The sequence below is a fragment of the Sitophilus oryzae genome, unplaced genomic scaffold, assembly GCF_002938485.1.
Source record: "Sitophilus oryzae breed Bouriz unplaced genomic scaffold, Soryzae_2.0 scaffold_1576_pilon_pilon, whole genome shotgun sequence".
Taxonomy (NCBI): Eukaryota; Metazoa; Arthropoda; class Insecta; order Coleoptera; family Curculionidae; genus Sitophilus; species Sitophilus oryzae.
In genome coordinates, this window is record NW_022146254.1 from 14,175,489 (window position 1) to 14,202,239 (window position 26,751).

The 26,751-nt window shown below is 32.0% G+C and overlaps 1 protein-coding gene and 1 long non-coding RNA gene across 2 annotated transcripts in view; one reads left to right on the forward strand and one right to left on the reverse strand.

Moving 5' to 3' along the window:
• Nucleotides 1–6,701, forward strand: part of LOC115879205 (centaurin-gamma-1A) — a 74,210-nt gene extending 67,509 nt beyond the window's left edge. The window contains exons 11-14 of the mRNA XM_030895898.1: nt 11–128; nt 278–392; nt 1,727–2,146; nt 6,312–6,701. Coding sequence (XP_030751758.1) covers nt 11–128; nt 278–392; nt 1,727–2,146; nt 6,312–6,404 — 746 coding nt within the window. The 3' untranslated portion in view covers nt 6,405–6,701. The remainder of the gene's footprint in view (nt 1–10; nt 129–277; nt 393–1,726; nt 2,147–6,311) is intronic.
• A 16,691-nt stretch (nt 6,702–23,392) lies between these two features.
• Nucleotides 23,393–25,043, reverse strand: LOC115879407. The gene is made up of 2 exons (XR_004049708.1): nt 24,525–25,043; nt 23,393–24,400 (listed from the first exon to the last, which is right to left on the reverse strand). It is a non-coding gene; the product is annotated as an uncharacterized LOC115879407 (long non-coding RNA).
• Between the last annotated feature and the right edge of the window lie 1,708 nt (nt 25,044–26,751).

A 26,751-nucleotide genomic window follows, 5' to 3' on the forward strand; every position in this document is an offset into this window, starting at 1 on the left:
ACACTTTCAGATCCGGACTGGGCTAGTTTAAATTTAGGCGTACTGATGTGTATAGAGTGTTCTGGAATCCACAGGAATCTCGGTTCACACATCTCTAGAGTAAGATCACTGGATCTGGATGAATGGCCGTAAGTATTAGTGTTTTTAAAGCTTATAATTAGACTTTCCTAATGTATTTAATGTAAATTTAATAGTTTTGTTATGTATAAGCACATTTTTAATAGTTGTAATCTAGAATGGTTATGGTTTTATGTTTAATATGTTTGCTTTTTTTTAGTCCCGGGAATCAAAGTGTGATGCTCGCAATCGGCAATACTCTGGCAAACTCGGTTTGGGAATGCCAAACGCACAATCGTACCAAACCTACACCAACATCTAGTCGTGAAGAAAAGGTAAATTTAGGAACATCGCTACTATAATCTGTTTTATAAAGTTATTTCCACAGATGAAATTATTGATGATAGAAGCGCAACGCAGTTAAAAAATTATAATAATATGTCATAATTTTTAGAGGATACTTAATCTTTAAATTTAACTCTAAAAAACTCTTGTTCTTCTGTTTTTTCCCTAAGGTGGAATTCCTAACAATCAGTTTATACCGTGCTGGCAACTGTTACTTTTGAGTCGGTATTTACATGTGTGGAAGTAAATCGCATAGGGATCTTATTACTAAGTCGGAGTGAGAGAAATGCGACGGTGTGCTGTTGCGGCGTTGCTGGTATGCCTTTCCATATCAGCTAAAGTAAAATCACGATCACCAACCGCTTATTTTTAAAATACTTTTTTTTCGAAAAGAAAACTAGATAAAATTATTAGGTATGTTTCTCAGCATCTGAAATGGAATTATAAGGACATTGTTAAGGTATCCATTTTTTAATAACGAGAAAACGTTAGTAATGCCATAACTTAAGAACCACTTTAGATTTTTTTTTATTTTGAAGATCGGATCTTTTACAATATGTTTAAGAAAAATTCGACAAGGTTGCTCTTTTCCATTCAAAAATTTTAAATAACCCATCCATTTACTTTTAGTGCATAGCAATTTACAGCAATCGTATAACTTTTTCATTTATAAATATTTTCACATATTGCCTGCGAAGAAAATATAGCAGAAATATTAAGAAAGTTTTAAAAAAAACTATAATCAATTATTTCTAATAGATTTCGAGATATTGATTTTTGAATTTAGAGTTCTAATAGCGCAATCACTGTCGAAAACTAACTCAATTCAACTTATTTTTAATGCAAGTGTTTCTAGCTTGCACTTAAACATTTTTAAGCTATAGGGAAAATTACAACGACTCGTTTATAAATAAACAAATAAAATATCACGAGACGTAATTAAATCGTGAAGCTGAACCCATGATGTATACACCTTTCCCTACAACTTTAAGTACTGACAGAGGTACTGATTGGGTCGACCGACCGGCCAACTGCGACAAATCTGCTATATCCCCTTCCACGTCTCTTAGCAATGTGTATAGTTTCTCGGTTTATTTCATACGTTTGGCAACGTGTTTCTTCTGTTTTTTCTTTGTTCAATACATTATAAATGCGTTGTACTCTTCTTACATACGGAAATCTCGACTCAAGACTAATCTTTGCCAGCCCTTAGTATAAAGCATTTGAATCTGAGCAAATAAGAGAGAGTTCTATTTTATAAATGCATTGAATATTCTTGTCTTATAATAAAAAAGAGTCGTTCCAAACATATCTTTATTTCCAGGAAAGATGGATACGATCGAAATACGAACAGAAAGAATTCCTCCCCCCACCCAACACCACCATGCCCCTAGGCCAGCAGCTCATAGACGCCGTCTGCGCCTCCAACATAAAGTCCATCATCCACGTCCTAGCCCTGGTCAACGCCCAACAAGTCAACACGACGGTGGGACCCCGAGACCTGCGCACGCCGTTGCACCTGGCCTGCGCCATGGGCAACCTGGCAGTGGCGCAGTTGCTCATCTGGCATAACGCGGACGTAAAGGCTGTGGACCAGGATGGCAGGACGTGTCTGGCCTACGCTAAAGCCGCGGCGAGTATAGCCATGGCGAAGTGCTCGGCGGCGAAGAGCGCTAGTCTGGACGGGTCGGCGATGGCTAGCAAGAATTTGGTGGAATTGCTGATTAGCTATGGATGTCCAGAGGTAAGGTAATTTTCTGTGTGTTTACTACTAATACAATAATATTGTTTGTTTGTATTCTTCTTGTTCTCGATTATTACTAAATATACAGGGTTGTTCACCACATACGACACGGAGTATTGTAGCTAAACGATTAGATTTTTACAAATTGTAAGTTTTGGGTTTTTTGAAGAGCTACAATTTAAATATATTTTTACAATATACAGAGTGTCCCAAATAAGTAAAAAATATTATAGTTGTATTTTTTTAAATGGAACACCCTGTATATTATTCTATTTTTGGATTCTACGATTGAAATAAAGGTAAATTTGATTAAGGTTTATCACACTTAAACCTTACCGTTTTTGAAATATTTTCAATTTTATGAAATTGCAGTAAAAAATTTAAGGCTTTATTTCTCCAAGGGTATCAAAGTTTTTAATACTAAATATTTACTGAAGGTTATTTATTGATCAGATATTGTGTTCCAATAATAAAAATGTTACTACCTTATACAGAGTGTCCAAAAATTTATATTAAATAATTTCTAGCTTTAAACCGCAATAACTTGTTTAATTTAAATGAAACGCCCTATATATTTTACGTGAATCAGATGCACAATGTAATTGTCTATCAAATTGTATTTTACCATCTTTTACGCATCTCTTCAAGTTTTCGTAGAAAATGCATTTTCTTACAATTTAGACCTCATTTATCACTATACCCATGAAATATTAACATTTCCGATTTTTTATAGCACCATAATATGTACAAAACGTACAGGTGGTAAATATTGCAAGCCTATTGGCATACAAAAAAACTATTTAAATCTTTGTAAAAGAGTATACCAATTAAGTATACCACCATTATTTCCTATGTGGATTTGGCTCAGAAATCAATATAATAATAAGTTATGAAAATGAATGTCTCTGTTTTTATAAATAAGCATTCGTCAATAAATGAAATAAAATTTATAAGATGTTACTTTTTACCACACTGTCTAATACACACACAAAATTCAGTTTTTTAGTATTTGGAGCAATTATTACTACAACGTAAACAGTCAATTAATGTAGTTTGAATACTGGGATCATATTAATTGGTCCTCTTTAACAAAAAATATTTAAACAGTTGTTTTTTTTATTTTTTAATTAAATATTAGTATCTGTACCCTTTGAAAAATTATTACATCTTTAAAAATACGCTAAAATGTCAATATTCCATGGGTATAGTGATAAATGAGGTCTAAATTATAAGAAAATGCATTTTCTATGAAAACTTGAAGAGATGGGTAAAAAATGAAACAATACAATTTGATAGACAATTACATTGTGCATCTGATTCACGTAAAATATATAGGGTGTTCCATTTAAATTAAACAAGTTATTGCCGTTTAAAGCTAGTAATTATTTAATATAAATTTTTGGACACTCTGTATACTGTGTAGTAAAAATGTTTTATTGCAACACAATATCTGATCAATAAATAACCTTCAGTAAATATTTAGTATTAAAAACTTTGATACCCTTGGGAGAAATAAAGCCTTAAATTTTTTACTGCAATTTCATAAAATTGAAAATATTTCAAAAACGGTAAGATTTAAGTGTAATAAACCTTAATCAAATTTACCTTTATTTCAATCGTAGAATCAAAAATAGAATAATATACAGGGTGTTATATTTAAAAAAATACAACTATAATATTTTTTACTTATTTGGGACACTCTGTATCTTGTAAAATTATTTTTAAATTGTAGCTCTAATAGTCCTTCAACGAACCCAAAACTTACAATTTGTAAAAATCTAATCGTTTAGCTACAATACTCCGTGTCGTATGTGGTGAACAACCCTGTATAATTTGTCTTGTGTAGTATCTCTTCGGTCTCTCATGCATGAACACTACACTTCACTCTTTACACAAAAATAGTGTTATACTCTTTCCAAAAACCAAACCTAAATCTATGACTCTTTCCTTTGTGTTTTTGTTCAATGTTAGATCGTTAATATGTATTATGTTTTTTTTATACAGGGTGAGTTTCCTACGATGTTCTCTATGGGTATCTCGGAAACTACTGGAGATAGAGAGTCGGTTAAATGGGGAAAGAATTGCAGTTTTGTGGGGTCATGCGCTTTTCAGATTTTTGAAAAAGTTCATGGCTTACTAGATATTTCGTAAAAAACAAATTTCGGCTATTTTAAAAATCGTCCCTAACTCCATTATAAACTATTTTAGACAAAAAGTTTTCGGATAAAAGTTGTAGATAATCACATCCTTAATGAGATTGTGTCTCCCTTTTTTTTTCTAAAGCCTGTCATTTTTGATATATAACACAAACATATGTTTTTTTTTTTAAATGGAAACCATAGTTGGCCGTGACTTCATAAAAAGCGCCATTTTTTAAGCTTTTTAGCGATATAAGCTATAATATGTTTTCTTCGAAAAATTACTGAGTTATAGCCAATTCTTATCATTTTTAAACAATTTCACTTAGTTAGCCATGGAAACAAGTTTAATCGTCTTTGCTCTCATAAATGTGAAGCTGTCACATCCAAACTTTGTAAATTAAAATAAACAAAAATTGTAAATATGAATTTTTCAAATGAAGAAAAGAGTGTATGATTATTGGTTCAACTTTTCTTGACCATACATTTTCGAGGATGCGTTGACCGGTGAATGTTACGTTTTTTAGAGAACGGTTTTCAAGACATGTTAGGAAAGTTAAATTTAGTTAAAGCCAATTCTTATCTTTTTTGACTAATTTCACTTAGATTGCATGGTATTTTTATTCTGTTATGATTGATAACTTCTAAAAAGTCAGAATATATTACTAAACGGTTCTTTACAATTTACATTACACAAACTAAAGCTTAGAAAAATAATATCACTACATACACTTTAAGTTATTTTAGAAAGTGTTCAAAAAATCCGCCAATGATTTGAGTTGCATCTTTTTAAAACTGAATTACTACCTATTTTCACAGAGGGACCGGTCAACTTAATTAAACTTTTCTCGTACCGCCACTTCGAGTGCCTCTCTTAACTCATAAGTTCTTTTGTAAACCTTATTGTTAACCATACCGCATAAAAAATTCTAAAATGGATAGGTCAGTTGATCGAGGAGGCCCATGCAATTACTCCACCTCTTCCTATCCCTGCGTTTGCATAATTATGATATAAATAATTTTTAATTTTTGATGAAAATTCCTTTCATTATGGGGGGTGGGGGGTTGTGTGTCATAATGAAAGTCATGTTGGAACCACTCTATTGGTGCGCGTTCATTTGAAAAATTCATATTTACAATTTTTGTTTATTTTAATTTACAAAATTTGGATGTGACAGCTTCACATTTCTGAGAGCAACGGCGATTGAACTTGTTTCCATCGCTAACTAAGTGAAATTGTTTAAAAATTATAAAAATTGGCTATAACTCAGTAATTTTTCGAAGAAAAGATGTTATAGCTTATATCACTAAAAAGCTTAAAAAATGGCGCTTTTTATGAAGTCATGGCCAACTATGGTTTCCATTTTAAAAAAAACATGTCCTATTGCTGCCAAAAGTCACTAACACATTTTTCCGAACAACCAAATTCAATCACTAACTATGTTTTGAAGCGGAGAATCGATTGCAAAAGCCATTAACTACGATTTGTGGCTATTTATGTTTTATTTTAATACCGAATAGTTACTAACAATTCATTAATTAAATTAAATTCAACTAACTGTTCATTTCATAGTTACTAACTATAACATCTTTATGCAACATTTTTAGACGCATTTTTCTCGGAAGTAATAAAAAGTAAGTTAGTGACTTTTGGCAGCAATGGGACGATAAGTTTGTGTCATATGTCAAAAATGACAGGCTTTAGAAAAAAGCGGAGGACACGATCTCTTGAAGGATGTGATTATCTACAACTTTTGTCTAAAATAGCTTATAATGGAATTAGGGACAGTTTTTAAATTAGCCGAAATTTGTTTTTTTCGAAATATCTAGTAAGCCATGAACTTTTTCAAAAATCTCAAAGGCGCATATTTATGATCCCACAAAACTGCAATTCTTTCCCCATTTAAGCGACTCTCTATCTCCAGTAGTTACCGAGATACCCATAAAGAACATCGTAGGAAACTCACCCTGTATACAGTAAATGGTTATACATATAGGCTTCTGTATCATTTTTTGGTTTGTTTCAGATGGCAACAGTTGCAATAAGTGGTACAATTCCTCGAAGAAGAGGCAGTCAAACGTTACCGCAATTCGACAAACTACCTTCTAGCGTTATTTAGCAATTGGAGCAATTTAACTTCGATCCGTTTTAAGAAAAATCGTCTACAAGATAAAATGGCTCCCCCCGATATAATACAGAGTGTCCAGAATCTGCAAGTAATCAATATTGTTGATCTCTTCTATGATAAGTGTAAGAATAAATCCACGACACTCATTGTCTCCTGCCATTTTATCTATTTTGGTAACGACGCATTTAATATACCGGGTGTTTTTCGAAAGTGGCTCACTGCTATAACTTTTTTATTTTTTCAGACAAAAAACAGATTTGGTATTTTAGTTTATGACATAAATCAGGATTAACTCAATATATGGATGAAAAGTGGTGTCTGGGAGTTTTTTGACATTAGAAATTTGATTTTGATGTCAATATGACTCCTTCTTGTAGAGGGCGCCACCTACATATTTTTTAACTGGTTTAAATAGTAATAACTTTTTGTCCATACCTGTATAAAACTACTGAGTAAAAAAATAGACATTTACGACGTTTTTTACGTAAAATAGATCTCTTGGTAAAAATCGCTTTAAAATAAATCAATAACTCAAATAACTATCTACTCAACGTGTTTATTTTTTTTTGTCAAAAATGATGTTTTAACTATTTCTATTCTAAATATCTTGAGAACGGTTGCTCGTAGCGATTTTTACCAAGAGACATTTTTTACGTAAAAAGTCGCGGAAATATATAATTTTTCACTCAGTAGTTTTATACAGGTACGGAAGAAAAGTTATTACTCTTCAAAACAGTTAAAACACGTGTAGGTGGCGTCCCCTATAAATAGGAGTTGTATTGACAACAAAATCAAATTTCACATGTCAAAAAACTACCAGACACCAATTTTCATCAAAATATTGATGTTACTTTAGAAATTATTTGGAAAAATCGAAATAAAAATAAAACTTCTACACCCTGTATCTCCGAAATTAAGCATTTTAGGACATACATTTATACGAACTTTTTTATTAATTTTTATCTGCAGAATATGCTGCTGAAGTTTCCGGAATACACTTCGGTCCACCCAGCATACTAACATACCAAATCTCGTTTTTTTTTATCTTAAAAATTAAAATAGTTATAGTGAGCCTCTTTTAAAAAACACCTGGTACACCCTACTGACTGATAGTAGTTTAATTTAAGACAACGTGTGTGTCCCCCGTCAGGCCATCGCTAATTTTTTCCTATTAGTACAAAACGCGAAAATAAAAATATTTAACTAATTTTAAGCGCACTGATGTTTTATTTAAGTTTTATATGTTTATCACGTTCTAATACAAACTAAAACATTACTACTTAATAATTTTAATTCGTTTGATAGCAATTTCGGTGCAACCTGTATAAATTATTAGATTATTAGGTTTTAAAATTTAACGAACAAATAAAATAAATAAAAGAAACTATTTCGTTATTCCGTCCTTTATTTTTATTTATGAGACGTACAAATGATCTTTTCCTTTGCGAAAATTGGCAATGGTCTTTTTAATTTCCTTCGTGGCGTCAAGCAGCTGAACAATCAATTACAAGACTCCCCAATACTCACTGATAACTGTTATAATAGGGCACTTTTGTACTTAAATGTCTGTGGTGCGGATTTTCTTTTTATATCTAAAATGTTTTGGTACAAATGAACTACTACTGTTCTGGTTATGACACAGAATACCTAAAGTATATCCAATGAGTCAGAGAAGATTTTGATAGACAATATCTGTCATTGTTAGGGATCCCCCCGTCATAGATAAAGGAAATAAATTTAGATTGGAAAGCTCGTCAAAATATATAATTGCTTTGGGTCGCGACCGTTGTACGCGATCTGGCGCTGCTATAGCGGTTGCTAAGTTCAACCGCCAAACAATAACAAATAATTTTCTCTTGTCAAAGTTAGAATCTTCAAAAGTCATAAAATCTTTCAAAAGTTAAACCGATCTCATTGAAAAAATACCGAAAAGTGTTGAAAGCGTCCATTCTCAAAGTAATTATTGCTGTCTTATGAGTTTAATTTAAATTTTACTTACTCAAACCCGTGATAATTGTGAAAAAGTGGCATTATAGTTATTAACGTAATAAGGCCGATAAACAACAAATAACGGCCGGGCTGAAGTTTGTGATCCGAGGCGATAGCCGAGGATCATAAGCAGCCAAGGCCGTTATTTGTTATCGGCCGTGTTGCGTTCTAGATTTTTCGTCATACTGCAGATTTTTTAGAGCAATAAACACTACTATTTAATAACAAATTTTATTGAACAATAACACAAGTAAGGATAAAAATACATAATGTCTTATACTAAAATTCATTTTTCATGATAATGAACATGGAAATTAAAAGTGCACTTGTTGTTCTTAGAAATCTGTAATCCTTCCCAGGGATTTACAGATTTTATAGAAGAAGATGATGCTACTGAAGAATGGCAAATATTTGTATCCACTAAAGACACATTATTTTTGGAGCTATCATGAAAAGTTGATTTGTTATTTTCATTCTTTTGGAAACTGATTTTTCTATGTAAGTTTCTGCCACTGTTGAAGACTCCCATCCTCCTAGCTCCTTTAGCGATAGTAAATCACCACCATTTTCGGCGAGCATGGTTGCTGATGATCTACGAAATGAATGCCCTGTATAACGTTCTGATTCTCCAAGTTCAAAAATTTTGCAATTTTCTGCGGTACGCTCCCGATGGTATGTATACCGACGATTTGCTTAACACACTTGCCTTTCTTGTAACCAATGAAAAATTTTGGATTGTCAAAGTTACGAGGACGCAGGTTGATGTATTTTTGTATAAACCATAGGCATCAAACGGAAGGCCCGTTTTTGGAATAAGAAATTTCCTATCTTTCTTATTTTTAGTATTTCTTAATGAGACAAGAATATTTTTCTCCGAATCTTCGAAATCATCAACTGTGAGTGACCAAAGCTCGCTGCGCCTACAAGCTCCAAGAATACCAAGCACCAATACAATTTTTCGAGTAACCAGGTGTAATCATCGGCATCCAGTAGAAAATTATTTATGTCATTCTCCGACAGAACTTTGGCTTTTTTGGTGAATAACCTTCGTTTTTGCGCCTCAGAAACATGAACAGTTTACCAAATCTATGAACAAATATAATTTAGATGAGTATGATTAAATATCGAAGAATATAATGGCTTTTTACCTTGATATGTCGATGTTTTCATATACTCTCAACGCAAGCTTCAGCATGGATATCTTTGTCCACAGTGATGTAGGAGAATACATTTCAGACATTCTTTTAGCATAAGCCAGCAATACCGCTTCATTTACGCTGTTTATACTTCTATCCTGCCGCCACTTCAAAAAATTGTCATATTCCTGCTGATATCTCTCTCTGGTTATAGTCGGAAGTAAATTTTGAGTAGCCGCAGCCGCTTCCTCCTGTATTTCCAACGGAATTTCTCGCGACATCTCGCTATGGTCTATTTTCCCAATTTTTGAAAAGTCCAACTGACAATAAATAGTCATTGTTGCAGGTGACAGACGTTACGATTACCTTAGAAACTTAACGGCCGCCGGCCGTTATGATAACGTCCGGCGGACGTTATATGCATCTTTTCCATTCTGATTTTGCTTATGTTATAATAATATAACAATATAGTATGACGAAAAAAATTAAAATACTGTGTTGTGAACTATGAACTGTAAAAACCATCGTGGATAGTGGCATAACGTCCCGTCCGTCGGTTTCCAATGTTTCATAGGTATTTCACGTACATATCCTTATATAAAATAAAGTTTCTTGTATGCAACACACTCTATTTTATTTATAAAATTAAAGGAAAATTTATCTATGCCTCCCGTTGGACAGATTTTAACCATACAGAAGTGAAAGAGGCCATTTCTTCTATCTCGTATAATTACGTTTATAAGTATTATAAAATTTGTATCTACTAAATGTAGTAGGTATCAAATAAAATATCACAAAACAGTTGCATAAAGAAATTATTTTTATCAAATTATATTTCAAAATATCTTTCAGTAAAATTCTAGACTTTTTTCCAGTGTACAGGGCGTCCCATTTTTTGAGTGTTATACAGGGTTTCTCGTTTATGAGTAGTAGTAATATACAAAGATGCGGTTTTCACATTACTGTGTTACTTTTTTATGGAGCTAAACATGCTACACTCACATTTGTCCTTGCCTTTTTAGTGCTTACGTCCCTTTATATCTTGATTATCTTACAACTTATCATACAGGTGAAATTTGTGTCCCGTAAAATTATTCACATAGAATTCAGTTGTATAACTAGTTTTTTCGCCATAACTAAATTTTAAATTTCAATAAAAGCCACCTAAATTGTAATTTATCCTGTATATTCTAATATACAATTAAAATAATCGTTGTATCTTAAACCAAACCAAAACTTGATTCGAAATGTGTTACAGGGTGTGACGAAAATAATATTGAACATTGGTCTCTTTGGGAAGGCAACTCCTTTATTTTAAATGGGACACCAAAGTTTTGAAATGACATTTTGGGAGCATATGTAGATCAATTAAAGGCATTTTTTAAAAATATATTAATAAAAAAAATTAAATCATAAAAATGGAAATATCTAGAAAGGTATTTTTCTGGTGGGTAGGCAACCTTAACAGTATTTTGAAAGGACATGAATTCCTCATTGAATGGCATAACAATATACTGGGTGTTCCATTTAAAGTAAAGGAGTTACCTACCGAAAGTGACAAAATGTTCAATATTATTTTTGTCACACCCTGTTTAACTTTTTAAATTAAAATTTGGCTTGGTTTAATATACAATGGTTATTTTAACTTAGGTGGCTTTTATTGAAATTTAAAATTTGGTCTTCATTTTTAGAAAATATTAAATATGTCAAAAACCTTACATTTTAGTCATATGCTTCTTTAATAAAACGCACCTTTATTTTTTCCTAGAATCCGAAAATCGATTAATATATAGGATGTTCCATTACAAAAAACACAACTTTGATGAATATTTTTTTTGGGACACCCTGTAGACCTCTTGATCTACATATGCTCTCAAAATTTCATTTCAATATTTACTGTTGTTCTCTTTGAAACTTCCGCGTCGTATGAGAGGCGCAACCCTGTATAGCATCTTTAGTTTTATAAAAAAAATAGTAATATAGTGATATGAAAACCGCATCTTTGTGTCTTTATTCATAAACGATAAACTTCATAAAACACGAAAATGGGGCACCCTGTACACGTGAATTTAATTGTCATAATGTGTGACTTGAAAATTTGGGACAGATACTTAACGGAGTCACGCTTACTGTCTCTTCCCTATAGCTAAGGTATTCTGTGGTTATAACTATGACTGTCAATTTGCTATTCATAGTAAAGCTACACATAGTAAAGACTGAAATGTTATTCCTACGCCTACTATGACATCGTTTTCATACTTAATAACCTAGTTTTTTATTTCTTTGCTATTTCCAATTTTTATAGTATCAACATATCAATATTTTATAAGTTGACATATATGTTTATATCACATTTTATTCAAAAACAAACATTTTTAACTACTTCCACACCTTATGTTGTACCAAGACGAATATTTTTTAAAATGACAACAGTATATTGTTAATAATAAGATTTTAAAGAAAATCCGACCAATATACCCCATAAGTGTTAAAATTTTGCACTTTTTTACCCTTGTTAATAATTTCGTTTTTAGTCCTTTATAGAATAATGCGAACCATGTGTGATTTGTAAGATAAAATAGAACTGTGAACATGTTTGTAAGTCTATTTTTGATCGGAAAAATTTGTTCTTCGTCGAATCTCGTCATGTTCTAGCGCTGGTTACTTACTAACTGATAAGTTTCTTGCATTTTAAGTTCAGGTTTTCCTATGCGCGGTTACCATACGTTTTTATATAAGTTTATCTAAAACGGTCCACACACGTAAACATTTGTCGTACTACATGTCGTACGTTATTGCCTGTATGGGCCGTTTTTAAATAAATTAAAATCGTTGTGACGAACTCATCATCGGATCTGCGATATTTAATATTTAAGAATCTAAAGTGTACTTAATTAAAAAAAATTAGATAACCTAAAAAATGACTAATGTAGTAACATAATTTGAATGGCGTCGAAAACCTGAACTTAATTGGCGCATAATTATACACTTTTTATGTCCAGCTGTGTTATGATAACTTATAAATATGTTTCCTTTGTTATGTTTATTGGTTACTTTTATTTAATGATTTTGTATATATTTTCGCCAAAGAGTTTGTACGTATTATTGTTTTTTTTGTATATATAAGGCTAAATTTGTGTACAGAAATTTATATATGTTGTTCTTCCTTGAAATAATACAGCAAAACTTATACAAAATGTATGTTTTATTTCTAAAATATTGTAAGGTCTTTCCTAGTTGAGTAACTTCACATTTGTACAATAATTTTAAGTCATCTGAAGCTGTAGAACTGTAGTCACTCGAAGAATCCAGTGGCGTAACTAGTTTTTTGCTGGGCGCTGTTATTTTCAAAATATAACTCAAATTTATGTTTTTTTTAATGGAACAATCCTGCATATTATTTTTTTTTATTTTATTTGCTTTTCATGAGCTTTCTAAAAACATAATATACTTATTTTCATAATTAAGGTAACAAATGCATTATTTAACACCTAGTTTAGAAGCGAATATTACCTTATTTAATTTAATTTAGCAAGAGAATTTTGCTTTCCATCTACTTAATAATATCTAATAAACTATTGCAATGACAACGCTGTCAATCAGAGATTGATATTTTTGATGACTTGTGCCATTGCTTGTATGCAAATAATTTCACACAGAAAAACTAACGTGGAATATTCAATAACCAATATTTATGTTATTAGTTATGTTAAAACCACTAAAACTACCTAGGTTAAAAATGTTAATAATGCTTATTTTACGTTGTTTATTAAAATAAGTATACAGTATGTCCCAGGATTGTCTTTACAAGAGGAAAAACTTTTTTATTATTGACTTTTTGTGAAAAATGCATTCTTCGCAAAAATTTGTGCTTGTTTTAAAATGTTTATACTTATCCAAATTTCCATACCGTTTTAGAGAAAATTGAAAAAATCATGAAATTATGGTTGATTTTTTTAGAAGTACTAAAAATTAAATGGCGTTTCTATGGTAATATAATTTCAATTTCATTCTTTGATACCTAGATCGTTATTATTAATTTTAGTTAACGTTATATTTTTTGCTATTATTAAAGTACCGTATGATCGAATAAAAACGGCGTCAGCGATGGCTATGAAATGAAGATCGCTGTCATTTTATATGTAAAATTATATGGGAAATGTCATCGATCGTCATTTCCAAGCCAACTGGACGCCATTTTTTTTCGATCATACGGTATTACAATTTCCAATTATCACTCTAAATAATGTTTGTGCTTCTTTAACAGTTTAAAACAGCAAAAAATTTGACATTAATTAAAATTCTAACAACAACAATCTATCTGAATCTACCAAAAAATGAAAACGAAATTATAATGCCATAGAAACACGTTTTGATTTTTAGGACTTGGAAAAAATTCAAGTCTGTTTTCATGTTTTTTTATTTTCTCTATAACGGTATTGAAATTTGGTAAAGTATATACGGGGTTAACCATTTTAAAACAAGCAAACTTTTTTTTATGAAGGACGCATTTTTCTCAAAATTTCAATAATCAAAAACTATTGTAAATACAATCCGGGGTAGGGAATGCAATCCCGCACCAAAATTTCAATCCCGCAAACCCGCGGGATTAAAGCAATCAATCCCGCGGATCCGCAAAATTGCGGGATTGTAAACAATAAATGCTCTTCTTTCTCCGATTTTGGGATGCGGTTTGGACCAGGTTTTAGATGCATCTATTATGATTAAGATGCTATGTGGTTTTCGAAAATATATTTAGCGAATTCTCGTATACAGAGTGTTTTATAATAGTATACAAATTTGGTTAAGAATTTTTTCTACCGAAAATTTATAATTTTTGAAAAATCGAAATTTTAACTATGTACGACTAATCTGTATTGAAATTAGAAAAAACAATTTGGAGTTTTTGTTAAATTTTTTGTTTTAAGGAAAATACGAGTTTTTTTCGAAAAATATGCATTTATAGTCATACATTTGGTCCTAAATAGTACAAAAAGCATTGTACATTTTGCATAGGCCCACAATATACTGATAGCATGTATCTTAAACTAGCTGAACAGAAATTTGGACCGATGTATACAGGGTGTTCAAAGAATATATTTAATATTAAATAAACTTAAATTTTCTTATAATTTATATACTTATTTTATAAATAAAAATATTATTCTGATGTTGAAGGTTTTTTTTCCAATTTGTGTTAGTTATCTGCTTTTAGATACACTCTATATCAATAATTTTTTGGCATATGCAGAATGTACAAAGTTTTTTGTACCATTTAGGGCCATCGTATGACTAAAAATGCATATTTTTCGAAAAAACGTCGTATAACATTAACGTTTCTTAAAACAAAAAAAATAAAAAACCGATCAAATTGTTTTTTCTAATTTCAATACAGATTAGTCGTACTTGGTAAAAATTTCGATTTTTTAAAAACTGTAAATTTGCGGTAAAAAAGATACTTAACCAAATTTTCACACCCTTATAAAACACCCTGTATACGAGAATTCGCTAAATATATTTTCGAAAATCACATAGTATCTTAAATCACAATAGATGCATCTAAAATCTGGTCCAAACCGCATCCCAAAATCTTTTTTAGTTCAAGAGATATTCAACTTTAAAAATTTTGCTTGTCCCGATAATTATGTCCGGCAGTTTATTTGACGAAATTGTCCACAAGTACTAGTTAAACGCTTTTCTTCACTTACGCACACCAGAAAGAAATCTAACAACTAACCTGTTTGTTTCACTTATTTTTAATGGGCAAGCCGTAAGGGGAATCCCCGATCCCGCAGATCCCGCACGGTAAATCCCGCGGAATCATAGAGGGATCCCGCATTTGAGGGGATTGCATTTCCTAATCCGGGGTTAAATTTTTCGAAAGCTCATAACAAGGCAAATAAAATTAAAAGTGATATACAGGGTGTCCCATTAAAAAAAACATAAGTTTGGGTCATATTTCAAGAATAAGAGCTCTCAACAAAGAACTAGTTAGAAAAACGCTACGGGACTCTTTTTTTTTCATCTTTTCGATTCTTTCTTTTTTTCAATTTTCATCTTTTCGATAAGTTATAAGATAACCGAAAAATGCAACAGTTTCAAATTCACCTTGTATTTCAGGAACTAAGAGGGATAGTACAAATCTCTTGTACAAAGTTAGGTTGCTCTTATAACTTTTTGATGGTAAGTACAATATGATCGAAAAAAACGGCGTCAGAGATGGCTGTGAAATGAAGATCGCTGTCATTTTATGTTATATAAAATTATATCTGGAACGTCATCATGTTCATTTCCAAGCCAACCGGACGCCGTTTTTTTTCGATCATACGGCATAAGTAAGTCATATAAATGAAACTATTATAAAACTATAAAAGTTACAATTTTTATTAAATAGAAATAATTATTTACAAGATATTTTAGATGGAACTATTTTTTTAGTCCATTGGTACGTAAAGTTTATATACTTTCGATGTCATACAATATTCTTATAAAGAAAATTTTAGTATTGAGTGTATTAATTTAAAAAAAAAGTGGATGCTAAATCCAGTTAATCATATTTCGAGAACATTAACTGAATATAAATAAATAGGCATTAAAAGTACGTCGAACACAATACAAAAGAACATAATAAATAACTGAAGTATGTACCTAAAATTCCTTGACTTTATTTTCCAGTTTTTCTTGCAATTTCCATGATGGGTTCGGTCCTTTGAAGGTACAAGTTTTCGACACTTTCACCAGTTTCTGTGGATTCTCTGTCGCCCTGATCCAGTACACAGTCTGGACGGCATTCCTTCCACTAATGTATCTTGTTGCTGATCCAATAAGGTTACTGCCGGGCATCTTGAATGATTTTTTCTCAAAGGACTTCTGGACGATGTTTATTTGACTGTAATTTCTTTGAACTGCAGTAATTTGCATATAAATCTAACCCAATATATATCTACCATTATCGTGCATCTATGACGTTAATTTCTGCGTGTTTACACACTTGGATGTGTATTTTGACTTGAATGTTTTGAATGTTTTCCCAACAAAAAAAATTGGTGAGACTTTGATTGGATGATTTGTTTTGTTGTTGTTCGTAGACGCTTTTTGGAGATAAATGTTATGTGTATGTTATACCGGGTGGTGCAGAATGGAAACATGAAATACTATGCATATTTTGAACTGTCCAAATATTGGCTCCTTGGCTGATTTTACAGCGAAGTTGTAAATAGATTTTTAAAGGTCTGCGTATACTGAATAGACATGCAAATTTTGAACAATTTTGGATAAGCTGTTTTTAACTAATTTAAAGCAAACTGCATCTATTTTTAAATTAAAACTGTACAGGTAACAATGCAATGCCAGAAAAATGTCAATATATCTTAAGTATGGCTTAAATTCTCAACTCTCTGCCTCAACCTGTGGTTTTGTCAATTTGTTGTGCTGTTTGCGCTACTACGTTATAGTGCCTACAGTTAAGTGTGCCCGAAATGCATTTTTGTAATTTAAAACTTGTTACAAACAAGCAAAAGTCTAACGTTTAGGAACTGCAATTTGACATTTCCAAAATCATAGATATTTTCTTATATCTATGATCATAGATTGACTACTTAAGGTATGTTGGCATTAGCCTGGTTTTGCATAGTTATCTGTTCAGTTTCGATTTAAAAATAAATGCAGTTTTTCTTAAATTACTTAAAATCGGCTTGTCCAAATTTGTTAAAACTTGGCATGTGCATTCAGCATAAAAAATCTTTAAAAAAGTGAACAAGGGAACCAATATTTGGACAGTTCAAAATTTGACTTTTTCCGACTCACCACCCGGTATAGGGAATGCAGTCTGGAATAACATCTCGTTTTTTACATAAGATCTGTAGTAAACAATAACATCGACGTAATAATAGTAGACTTTGTTAATTATTAAACATATGGGAAGATATAATTTGAGATAAAAATTTGCAAATACCGATTAACGATATTATTGTTGTTCAATGATTATATTACATATATTATAGTAGGGGTGCCCACTTGGGGATTTTGGGATTTGCTCAAGTGCGACAGAATAACATAGGGAGTCCCCCGTTAAGTACTCCCACCATACATGAACCATTTATACAGGGTCGTGCGTATAGGGTAGTAATAGATCAGAGTAGTAAAAAAAAATATCGTTACAAAAGCTCGAGCGCGTCAAATTAATGCAAAAAGGTGCATTTAAGCAATAGTCTAGCAACGTTTTCGAGAAAGTATTTTAAGAAAGCTAGAACTTTGAAATATATCTTTTACTATGCTCTCTGGAACAGTATGCGGGCCGTTTGGCTGCCGATACACGTTGCGTTCACTACTGCGCATCGGAAGAAGATCCTATATTTTTTTTTATTTAGTCCGTTAAATTCTAGTATTGAATATAAATCGAGCAAGTCCCCAGAGCGCGGTTCCGCCTATGAAACGAGGAGTCCGAGTTCGAGACCGGCCCGGATATAGAACTTTTTTATTTTATTTTCGTTTATATTCTGATATTTCATTTTTTTTAATAACCAGAATTATTTAATACTTTACTATCAGAATATAAAATAAAATAAAATAATAAATATAGGATCTTCTTTCAATGCGCAGTAGTGAACGCAACGTTTACCGGCAGTCAGACGGTCAGCACGCTGTTCCAGAGAGCATAGTAAAATATATATCAAAGAGTCATATTTCTTAAAATACATTAAGTAGTATTCTCGTACTATTAAGCGTGTAAGATAAGTTGCAAAATAACGTTAGCTAGACATTTTCGAGCGTGTTTTTTTTTACTTTGAAGGAAATCATTCAATAACCACGGGAATAATATAACCTCTCGGTTTCCACAAGCCGAAGTAGTTAAAATCATCAGTAAAGTATGGTGGTGAGAACTATGTATTTCTAAAAAATCTCCTATGAGTTTTGGTCGCGTCCAAATAGTCCGTCTTTTGAATAGGAGATTCTTAAGGGTTCACTTTTGAATATGTGACGCGCTTGAATAACTTTGTATTTTCTCATTTTCTGTCTTTTTGTATGGCCACCCCACCATGAAAACCGACAGATTATGCACTTTTTATAAATATTAGAATCGCCTAAGTATTTCTTTGTGACTTTTTTGAATACCTCTGTACACACTCCTCCCACTTTTTTCTTTTTAACATCTAATTTTTACAGTACAATAGGTCCCCACGATGCTCAAGTAAATCCATATTTGGCATCCTCGCCACCCCTACTACTTATTTTCGGTCATGAAATAGTTTCATGCAAAAATCATGCTAAAACACTTTGTTTAATGGTAAATATGATAAAATAGCAAGAGTTATGGTTGGTGATCATAGAGAATCAATCGATAAATAAGTGTTCATGGTATGTTTGTTCAAATATATTATGAACGACTCTTGAATAGTTATTCACTGTTTCTCAAATTGATAAGTTTATAAAATTATAGTATACAGCAATAATCCCCTTATAATTTGTAATATTTTTAGATATTTTTATTCGATTTTTTTTGTTACTAATTTTCCGACCACCTTGTATAATGGATAAGTATATTTTTAATATATCGTCGCCTTAAAACACAAAGTGTCCAAACTAATATTTTGAAAACTTTACAGTAGACCAAAAAAAGGCCGTTAGTGCGATCTAGATTGACTTTTGTTAGATATGCCTTTTATTTTGTCTGCTACAGCATTAGAGCTTTTGCTGTTACAGTTGCGACAATCTGAGCACTTTTAGATCACCGTAAAAGTACTGTAAATTAAAATACTACCCTCTGCCACATTACTGTAAAATTTTCAAAATTTTAGTTAAGATAGATACTTTGTGTGGACGATATGTTATATGCTGGCTATGGATTGTTAGCAATAAAAAGCTTGTAAAAAGATATATTGATTCGGGTGAAAAATATAAAGGGTGTTATTTATTTTAAAAAACGTAAACGCTTTGGGGTGAATATATCAAAAATAGAAATATTTAAAAAAAAAACTATCAACGCTACTGGATTCCTTGTAAATATCTCTATAAATGCCCCCATACACTTCGGTTATTTTGCTCGGTTGTAACCGTGCAGTCAAAAGCCGCGCTGTTAGAAAGCACGGGCAAGTAACCTCCATACACTGTCTCATTTTGGTCAGTTCATATTATCCTGGTCCTTATCCTATAAGGAACTTGTTCCTTATCCAGGTAGTTAAGAACGATTGATTCAAGAAACAACTCGCCAGCAGTAGCGGCGGTAATTGGGGTAAAAAGAATATCCCGGAAAGAAAAAGGTACAATGCACCGAAATTTTTTTTAAAGAACTGGCAAAACTGGTCCGAACACTCACATACACTGACGTTTGTACTTAAAAACTTCCTATTTTTGTTAAACTACTTTAGGGTGGCTACAACGACGTCCAGTAATCCTGCTGTTAAAACATAACAATTGGTTTTTATATATAAAAACCAGCTGTTATGTCTTAACAGCAGGATTACGGGACGTCGGCGTCGGCGTCGTTGTAATCACCCTTAATCATGTACTTTAGGAGGCAATAGAGAAAGAGACAACACCGGTATCAGGTCTAAAGGAGAGAACAAGTTAAAGAGGTGGAAATACCCTATCCCCCTTACAACAGAAAAATTCATGTATGATGAATGATGAGTTATAGACAGTATGGTGAGTTGTAACTCAAGAAGGAGGGACACAATAGATCTTTAAGGTCGCAGTGATTAACCCCCCTTCCACTCATTCTACATTCCACAATAATGTATTTATTTTATAAATATTTGTACTTTTTTGTATAATAAATTTTATTAATTAAAATATTTAGTTTGTTTTATTTTAATACCTAGATTTATAAAGAATAATTAGTAAATATCCTTTAAACTTTGCTCCTAATACTTTACCTTCTCGCTCTTATACATTCCTGATTAAAATATAGCATTCTCATAACATATTTGACTTGGTAAATGTTCAGTTATTTATATCAAATTTTTTCAACTAGATGGTGAATGTAACTGCTTACTCCTGGTATCGAAAAATACCTTCTCGTTTTATATGCTCCTGATACAAATTTAAGGATTTTGTTCTCTATACGATATTTAAGAATCTTGACAAAATGGCGAATGTAACTGCTTACTCCTTGTATCGAAAAATACCTCCTCGCACTCATATGTTCCTGATACAAATTAAATTTTTCTCCGCTTTTGACAAAACCGACCAAAAATAATTTCGACCTGGCAAATTTTGGAGCAACTGACCAACGAGTTAGAATTGCTAGATTTTTTTGGAAAAACGGCCATAACTTCTAAACTAAAAGAGATATCGAGGAACGGAACTCGGCATTCGATTCGCCTTTCAACCCTCTATAAGGGTGCATAATTAGGGCGCGATGGGAGACAAAAAAAAATTTTCGCCAAAAATGAAGGAAGGTTTACCCCTTACCTCATTTTTCGCCAAAAATTTTTTTTGTTGCCGATCGCGCCCTCGTTTTGCGCCCTTATAGAGGGTTAAATTGCCTATCGAAAGCCGCCCCCCGTTTCTCTCTAGCTCTTATAGTTTCCGAGATATTAGGGGTTGAAGTTTGGAAACGAGTTCGAAGTGCTAGAGATAGCAGAAATATCGTTGAAAAATGCTTTAATTACGGGTGGTACTAAATTTGCTCCTTACCTCTTCACGCTTATGCGTTCCTGATAGAAATCGGTGATTTTTGACACGGTTTAAAAATTTCCGTGCAGTGTTTGACAAAAATTGGATTTTGTCGGATTTGTATCAGGAGTATAAGAGCGACTAGGTAAATGTTGATACTTAATTTACTCCTTACCTCTTCACACTTATGTGTTCCTGATAGAAATCGGTGATTTTGAATAATGATTAAAATTTTTCGTTCAATGCTGAATTTTCTCGGTATCAGGGGTTGTATCAGGGGTGCATAAGAGCGAAGAGGTAATCGTAGGTATTATTTTTATATAAAATACTGTCTAATTTCTGAACAAATTATTAAGTTGTTTATTATTAGAATATATTAATTTTGTGATAATTAAATGAATTTTTCTTTTTGTTCAGGATCAGACAGTATTTCTAAGAGGTATATTTTGGTTAAATTAAACTCATTTATTTTTAATAATTATTTATTAACATATTATATTTTATTAACAAGAGTAATATAAAAAGTATTTTAACATCCAAGGTGTTGATGGACATGCTGGTGTCTTATGTTGAGGTAAATAAATCTTCTGCCTACTCTTCTGGAAAGTCTTGGTTCTGTAACAAAAATATAAAGAAACAATTAATTATTTATCACTACCAAGCATGATTAAAAACTATTACATCTATAAGTTAAAATTTTCACTAAATTGATAGGGTACATAAAATATATTATAAGATATATAGGAATCTTCGTAACATAGAGTACATTTTTTGAAAGTAATACAAAGAATAACGTGTTTAAGCTGTATTTGTAATTAAGAAATATTATAATTATAATATTAAAGTGTCAAAAACTAAATTAAAAAATTCAAACTATTTATACAGGCAACTCATTATACACGTTAAGTGTATTTTTAGTTGCCTATACAATAAGTAAATTAGGCGCCAAAATGTTTTATTTGAAATTAATCATTTATACATCTACATGTTTAATATCTATATGTTTTACTTATTATAAAATACAATATTACGTATTTATTAAACAAATTCAATTCAATTTAAAATATACATCTTTTAGTATAGTTTACCTAAAATTAATAAGCATCTTCTTCAATGATGAATTTCATCCCCAATCCACTGTTGAATGTTGAATTTAATCGACGTAATGGCATCTTGAAGAGGGTGGTTGCATTGAAGTGCAGCTGTTCTAAAAAATCCTTGTTCCAAAGCAGTACAATATGCCATTCAAAAACTCAGTTTTAAACGGACTTAGAAATGGAATCAAAAGCAATTAGAAAATGAATCCAGAACTAGACAAAACTATGTAGGCATCAAAAGAAATAAAATCAAAGACTTGGAAGTCTCAGAAGAATAGCAGCTATAAAAAATAAGCTGTTATTCTATACAGGCAATAAAAATGTGAAAATGCTATGGCTTAGAAAAGTCTGACAAAAAAAAGAATTAAAAAAGAATACAAAGTCCAACACAAACAAAATACACAAATATAACAAGCAATAGAAGACTTTATATGCCTATATGAAAGGTAATATTTCCATTAAAAAAATATGAGAGACAAATAATGAAATAGAGATATTATATGGATTGGAAAATGATTAAAAAATAGTTATCATTCTATGCAGGCACTAGAATTGATAAAATATATCATAGAAACGTCTCACAAGAATGACAAAAATAATATAAAATTATATATAACAATCATTGGGACAGAATTACATTATAGAATTGATGAATGATATTCCAATAAAGAAAATATGACAGACAAAAATAGTGAAATAGAGGTAGGCTAAAAGCAAGATGGGACAAAAAGTTTTAGATGACATTAACAAAAATAAAGAGGTATGTGGTCAAAAAGAACTGGAAAATTGACAAAAAGTTATGCTTAGCCTCCTCTCAGGAATTTCTAATCAAAATTTGACATAAGCACATAAAGAAAAAATCCTTCAGAGCATATAAGTTCGCCTCCCTTCATCAGATTTAACCCTTGGGAGACAATTAAGCCTCACCAGTCAGTTCCCATCCCAGCTAAGCAGCTTTGTCTCGGGTCACCCTCGTCACCCATCGAGCGGACATCCACCGGGACCCCCTACAGGCGGACCCCCCTCATCATCTTCAATGTGTCCGATATCCCGCCCCCTACCTCTTCGAGGGTCACGGAATACGTGCACGAAGAAGTCTCGGAGCTTGGGTGCCAGGTCGTATCCGGCCGAAGCCTCTAGCGTTAGAACACCTAGCTCGTAAACCAGAGGGTGGTGACTCCCTTGGGTACCTATGCATGCTACATAGGTCATCGATGCCCGAACATCAGGGTTAGGGGGTGACCCAGGTCTCCTCCTCTTAGGGGAGGCTAGTTATGATGCTCTGGAGTCGATGTTACTGTGAGGAAAATTAATTGGAAAAATGATATCCTCTGGACTAGTCAGGTTTTAAATAAATGGCGAATGCGCCAGGAATTGGTCGGAAATTCTTAGATTTTTAAGTGTGTTTAAATTATATTTAACATGGGGAAACCAAACCAACAGAATTGGTAAAATTATAGGAATTCGTGGCATATGGTCTGAGAAAAATGACATGAAAATGAATCCATCAAAACTAAAAAATTGTACAAGGAATTAGATAAGCAAAAATGTGTTAGAAGAATGACACAATAAGAAAAGTAATACAAATAAAAGAAAACTTATACAAATGCACTCAGTGAAATATTTTAAAGAATCAAAGAATGATATGTTATTATACCCACAATGAAGAAAACATAGGAGTCAAGCTATTATAGAAAAAATTCTACAATCAAAAAAATATAGCCCAGCAGCTATTATAGAGAAATGGAGTAAAATAAAAAAAAACAACAATCACAAAAATAAAAAAAACCATCTTGCTGTATGACATCAAGTAAAGTTCAAAGTCGATGCTATTATATTAAAAAGAAAAAAAAAATGACCAAAAGCCAAAAATTGACCAAACTAAAAATAGATGATCTGAATTTTTCTATGATAATAAAGAACCAGAAAATGTAACTCAGACACTCAATAGAATTTTTTCCTACTTAGTTAAATTTAGGAAATCATGAAATCCACTGAAGAACATTAAAAACCATATAAATATATTTACCCAAAAGAAATAATATTTTAGATATACTTATTAGTTCTGATGCATTGTAGGTAATATTCGTGAAAAGGATCAATGTACCGCCTTGGAACTGTATACATCCATCGATTTGTTGTACAAAATCTGTAAAAAAAGAAATAAATAGTATTATATTTCATCATATTTATATTTACATATCTTAAAAAAACTGAAAAATATTAGGGATTTCATATACTTGATAAAAAAAACATTTTAGTATAATATTTACCTAAAATTATTTAGTTCCTCTTCGATGATGAATTTCATCCCATTCCACTGTTGAATTTTGAATTTAGTCCACCTAATGAAATCGTGAAGAGGATGGTTGAATTGAATGCAGCTGTCTCATAAAATCCATTTTCCAAGGCAGTACAATACCCCATTCACAAACTCAATTTTAAAAGGACTCAGAAATCGACTAAAAAAAAATTAAAAATTAACCCAAAACAATACAATTTCATGTAGGCATCAATAGAAATGGAAATGAAATCAAAGCCTTGGCAGTCTTAGAAGAATAGGAGTAAAATAAACAATAATACACATAAGGGAAGAGTTTTAGAAGTACAATCAATATAGAAGAAAAATAATAAAGAGTAAAAGACAGACAACCCTTGTTTGACAGCATATCTCTTAAAGAAAAGAGAAACTATGCGAAATGAGTCTTATGGTCGAAGAACCTAAGATTATCTAACTACCAGTATTTGCTAGTTCATTTAGCGTTATCCAGGGTGCACCACGAGGAGGCGAACTAGCTTTGCACCCCTCCAGAATGAAGAAAATAGAAAGAAAAATACATGAAATAAGAAATAACTTGAAAAAAACTGCATAAAAATGAGAGATGAACTTAGAAAAGTCTGAGAAAATTAACACAATAAATTATACAAAGGAAGGCTTAGAAATGCAATCAGTGGAAGAGTTTATAGAACTGATGTATGACATTCCTATAAGAAAGAAAATATGGGAGACAAATAATGAAATACAGATACGATGCACTGAAAAAACAGGTATGAAAAAAAATAGAAAAACCTATAATTCTATACCTACAGGTCATAGAAGTGACGAAATATGCCTTAGAAGAGTATCAGAAATGACACAAAAATTTATACAAATATATAAAAAAAAACTTGACAATTCCATAATGAAGAAATTATGGGAGACAAATAGTGAGAGATAAGTTGAAAAAAAATGGCATATAAATGGGACATAAAATGGGAAAAAATGGCATGAAAATGAATAAAAACACAAAAAATATACATATATTTAAGACAGTAATTGGAAAGGTAAAATATATAGAATAGATGAATTATATTCAAATAATAAAGGAAATATGGCAGACAAAAATAAAGAGAGGTAGGCTAAAAGCAAGATGAAACAAAAAGTATTAGATGATATTAAAAATATAAAGTATGTGGTCAGAAAGAACAGGAAAATTGCTGAAAAATATGCTTAGCCACCTCTAACGAATATCTAGTCAAAATATGACTGAAGCACATAAAGAAAAATCCTCCAGAGCATATAAGTTCGCCCCCTTCATCAGATTTAACCCTTGGGCGACAATTAAGCCTCACCAGTCAGTTCCCATCGCAGCTAAGCAGCTTCGTCTCGGGTCACCCTCGTCACCCATCGAGCGGACATCCACCGGGACCCCCTACAGGCGGACCCCCCTCATCATCTTCAATGTGTCCGATATCCCGCCCCCTGCCTCTTCGAGGGTCACGGAATACGTGCACGAAGAAGTCTCGAAGCTTGGGTGCCAGGTCGTATCCGGCCGAAGCCTCTAGCGTTAGAACACCTAGCTCGTAAACCAGAGGGTGGTGACTCCCTTGGGTACCTATGCATGCTACATAGGTCATCGATGCCCAAACATCAGGGTTAGGGGGTGACCCGGGTCTCCTCCTCTTAGGGGAGGCTAGTTATGATGCTCTGGAGTCGATGTTACTGTGAGGAAAATGAATTGGAAAAATGATATCCTCTGGACTAGTCAGGTTTTTAAATAAATGGCGAATGCGCCAGGAATTGGTCGGAAATTCTCAGATTTTTAAGTGTGTTTAAATTATATTTAACATAGGGAAACCAAACCAACAGAATTGGTAAAATTATAGGAATTTGTAGAAAAATGACATGAAAATGAATCCATCAAAACTAAAAAATTGTACAAGGAATTAGATAAGCAAAAATGTGTTAGAAGAATGACACAATAAGAAAAGTAATACAAATAAAAGAAAACTTATACAAATGCACTCAGTGAAATATTTTAAAGAATCAAAGAATGATATGTTATTATACCCACAATGAAGAAAACATAGGAGTCAAGCTATTATAGAAAAAATTCTACAATCAAAAAAATATAGGCCAGCAGCTATTATAATAAAAAGAAAAAAAAATGACCAAAAGCCAAAAATTGACCAAACTAAAAATAGATGATCTGAATTTTTCTATGATAATAAAGAACCAGA